We start from the raw sequence: 2,484 nt of genomic DNA, 5'->3' as shown, positions 1-2,484 counted from the left end.
ATGTCTGGCTTGTGTTTCAAAGAACCAAGGTAAAGAACCATGTAAACACAACTAATATTTGGGTAGACAGATACCTCTGGTAAACTTGGCAACCACTGGATGCTGTAGGAGATGAATCTGTACCTTTAGCCAAAATTGTATTACAGTGAACTAGAGTTGTAGTGTCACTGACTGATTTGAGCTCATAAAAGTAAGTTATTTCGGGTTGTTGAATACCTGGCTTCTTTGTCAAGATTCCTGCTTTCTTTTTGTAGTCAATAGCTTCAAGCAGGTTGCAAGCAGGAATATCTATTGCTGTGATATGGTGATCCTTATAAATTACATGCATGTGCCCTCTATTTCCACATTTGACTGGCAACAAGCAAAACTATCATGTGGGTGATTGACAGTTGGAGAGCATGCCATCTTCAGCCCTCACGAGAATAAATCAAGTTAACAGATTTATTGACTTTTACTCAGATGTTCTCATTGTTCTATGTCTATACATTGTCCGCGGGTTGAATGGGTGGGTCCTCAAGAATGGTGGGGGCCTGAGTCTACTGCTCATGACTCACATAGTTTTCTATAGATAAACAGCCCAACAGTATCTCATTGAGTGAACAGATGCCAGAGAATCGCTCTACACCTTCAACCTTTCAGACCATTTTTACATAGAGTTGATATTACTGGCCAGAAAAAGCATTTCAAAGAGCAGGTAAGCACAAGATTTGTAATCTGTATCATAATCTTTTACACTTTATTGCAATCAGAATGACTTCTTCTTGAAAATCAATACATCTGTTCTAGCAACTCTAGAAATTTTGATTTATTTAATAATTTTATTAATTCACAATCAGTCCTTTCAACTTTTTTGTTCAGTAGGTAAATTAAAATGTGTTCTTTGCTTTATAAAAGTCTGTATTCTGTACGTTTGACCTCTGTAGGTCCTACAGTATGACTTAGCTTTTTCACCCTTCACTCAATGCTGTGTGTTTGTGTTTGTAGAGGATGCACTGTTGGCTTTTAAACTATTTAATATGTTATGTTAATCATCTGGTCCTGGTGTTGTGAAAAAGAAATGTATTTTTCAGTCTGTACAAGCCTCAACATTTAATTTAAACCTGCAAATAATCAAACTTTTATGATTTTTAGGACAGCATGAGAGCTGCTGTCATTAAGCTGAAAGGGACATGTCAGATATTAAGTTATTCTCAAATTCATGTTCATATTCAAGTTATTATGCTAGTAATTTCATTTATAAATAAATTAAAAATATGTTCATTTTGGGCGCCTACCAGGGTATGGTGCTAACATTATCAACAGTAACCACAATTAAACACTTTCTGACCGTATCTGCTGCTCTGAATTGCATAACCATTCAAACATTTTGTCACATTCTTGTTTTATTTCATAAATATTTTGCTCACATATTAATATATTTATATCCTGTTTAAATATAAAATAATATCAATATACACTTGTTTTTATATTGAGCAGTTATTTTACCATCACAAACATTCATTGTTATACATAATTGAACTGTTACTGAGAAGTGAATGACATTTAGCAAGCTTAGGTCTTTTTTCACAATGACCTCCAAACAGGGTTACTGAGTGCCAGTGTCGCTGTAAATGAACTGCACCTGCTACGTCCGTCAGTCGTGCCTCATGACACTTTTTTTTAGCCACATGGCTTTCTCACAGAAACACACCAGCACTATACAACGTTATGAACCCCTGCCATGTTCATTAAAGGGTAAAAAAAGATTTTTGGCACGTAGAATGTGTTTACAGATGATAAATGTGTATTTTGTAGTTATTTATTTTTTGGGTTAAGTAATCGTTTCAGGGATTTAAGATGGCTCTCAGTTTGCTTGTGTGTATGGTGCTATACATATGATCAATGGTCATATACATAAGAGGTGCATGTAGACAAAGACAAACATACTTTAGTGTCTTTTGAAGTAGAAAGATAAACGTACTAGTGTTCTAATTACTGTGTTATTTAGCCTTGTTCCCTCTCCTTGAGGCGTTGAGTTATTGAGAGCAGCCATCAATCAAGCTTACAATAACATTGCCCTGTTTGTTTGAACAGCCTAACCAGCCTGACACAGCAACACTAAGTCAACGGCATGAGTTTGGGGCGGGGCTAAGTCTTTGACTGACTGATGGGGGGGTGTTCAGGACACCTGTTTAAATCAGTCATTTAGTTTTGCAGATTTTTTTTTTTTTACTTTTAAACAAGGCTCTCAAGCCAACATCTAGGGCCAGATTTTAACAGCTTGCACCAGTGCAAACCCTCTTTTTGCATTAAAAATCTACGGTCAGGATTTACTAAAGGCATGCAGTGGAAAAAGTAGTGATGCAAAGACATGGACATTTGTGGCTGACTTTGTTGCATATGCACAGTGTTGGGGAAAGTTACTTTTAAAAGTAATGCATTACAATATTGCGTTACTCCCTAAAAAAGTAACTAATTACGTTACTTAGTTACTTTTTATGGAAA

The 2,484-nt window shown here is 35.9% G+C and overlaps 1 protein-coding gene across 1 annotated transcript in view; it reads left to right on the top strand.

Annotated features, from left to right (window-relative positions):
- The first annotated feature begins 501 nt into the window (after positions 1-501).
- The window catches only part of LOC107688609 (myotilin-like), a 13,869-nt gene continuing 11,886 nt past the window's right edge, over positions 502-2,484 (top strand). The window contains exons 1-2 of the mRNA XM_016486322.1: positions 502-505; positions 604-694. Of these exons, the coding sequence (XP_016341808.1) occupies positions 502-505; positions 604-694 (95 nt within the window). The remainder of the gene's footprint in view (positions 506-603; positions 695-2,484) is intronic.

Source organism: Sinocyclocheilus anshuiensis, unplaced genomic scaffold, assembly GCF_001515605.1.
Source record: "Sinocyclocheilus anshuiensis isolate Anshui unplaced genomic scaffold, SAMN03320099.WGS_v1.1 scaffold557, whole genome shotgun sequence".
NCBI classification, from domain to species: Eukaryota; Metazoa; Chordata; class Actinopteri; order Cypriniformes; family Cyprinidae; genus Sinocyclocheilus; species Sinocyclocheilus anshuiensis.
This window is presented reverse-complemented; position numbering and strand designations above follow the sequence as displayed.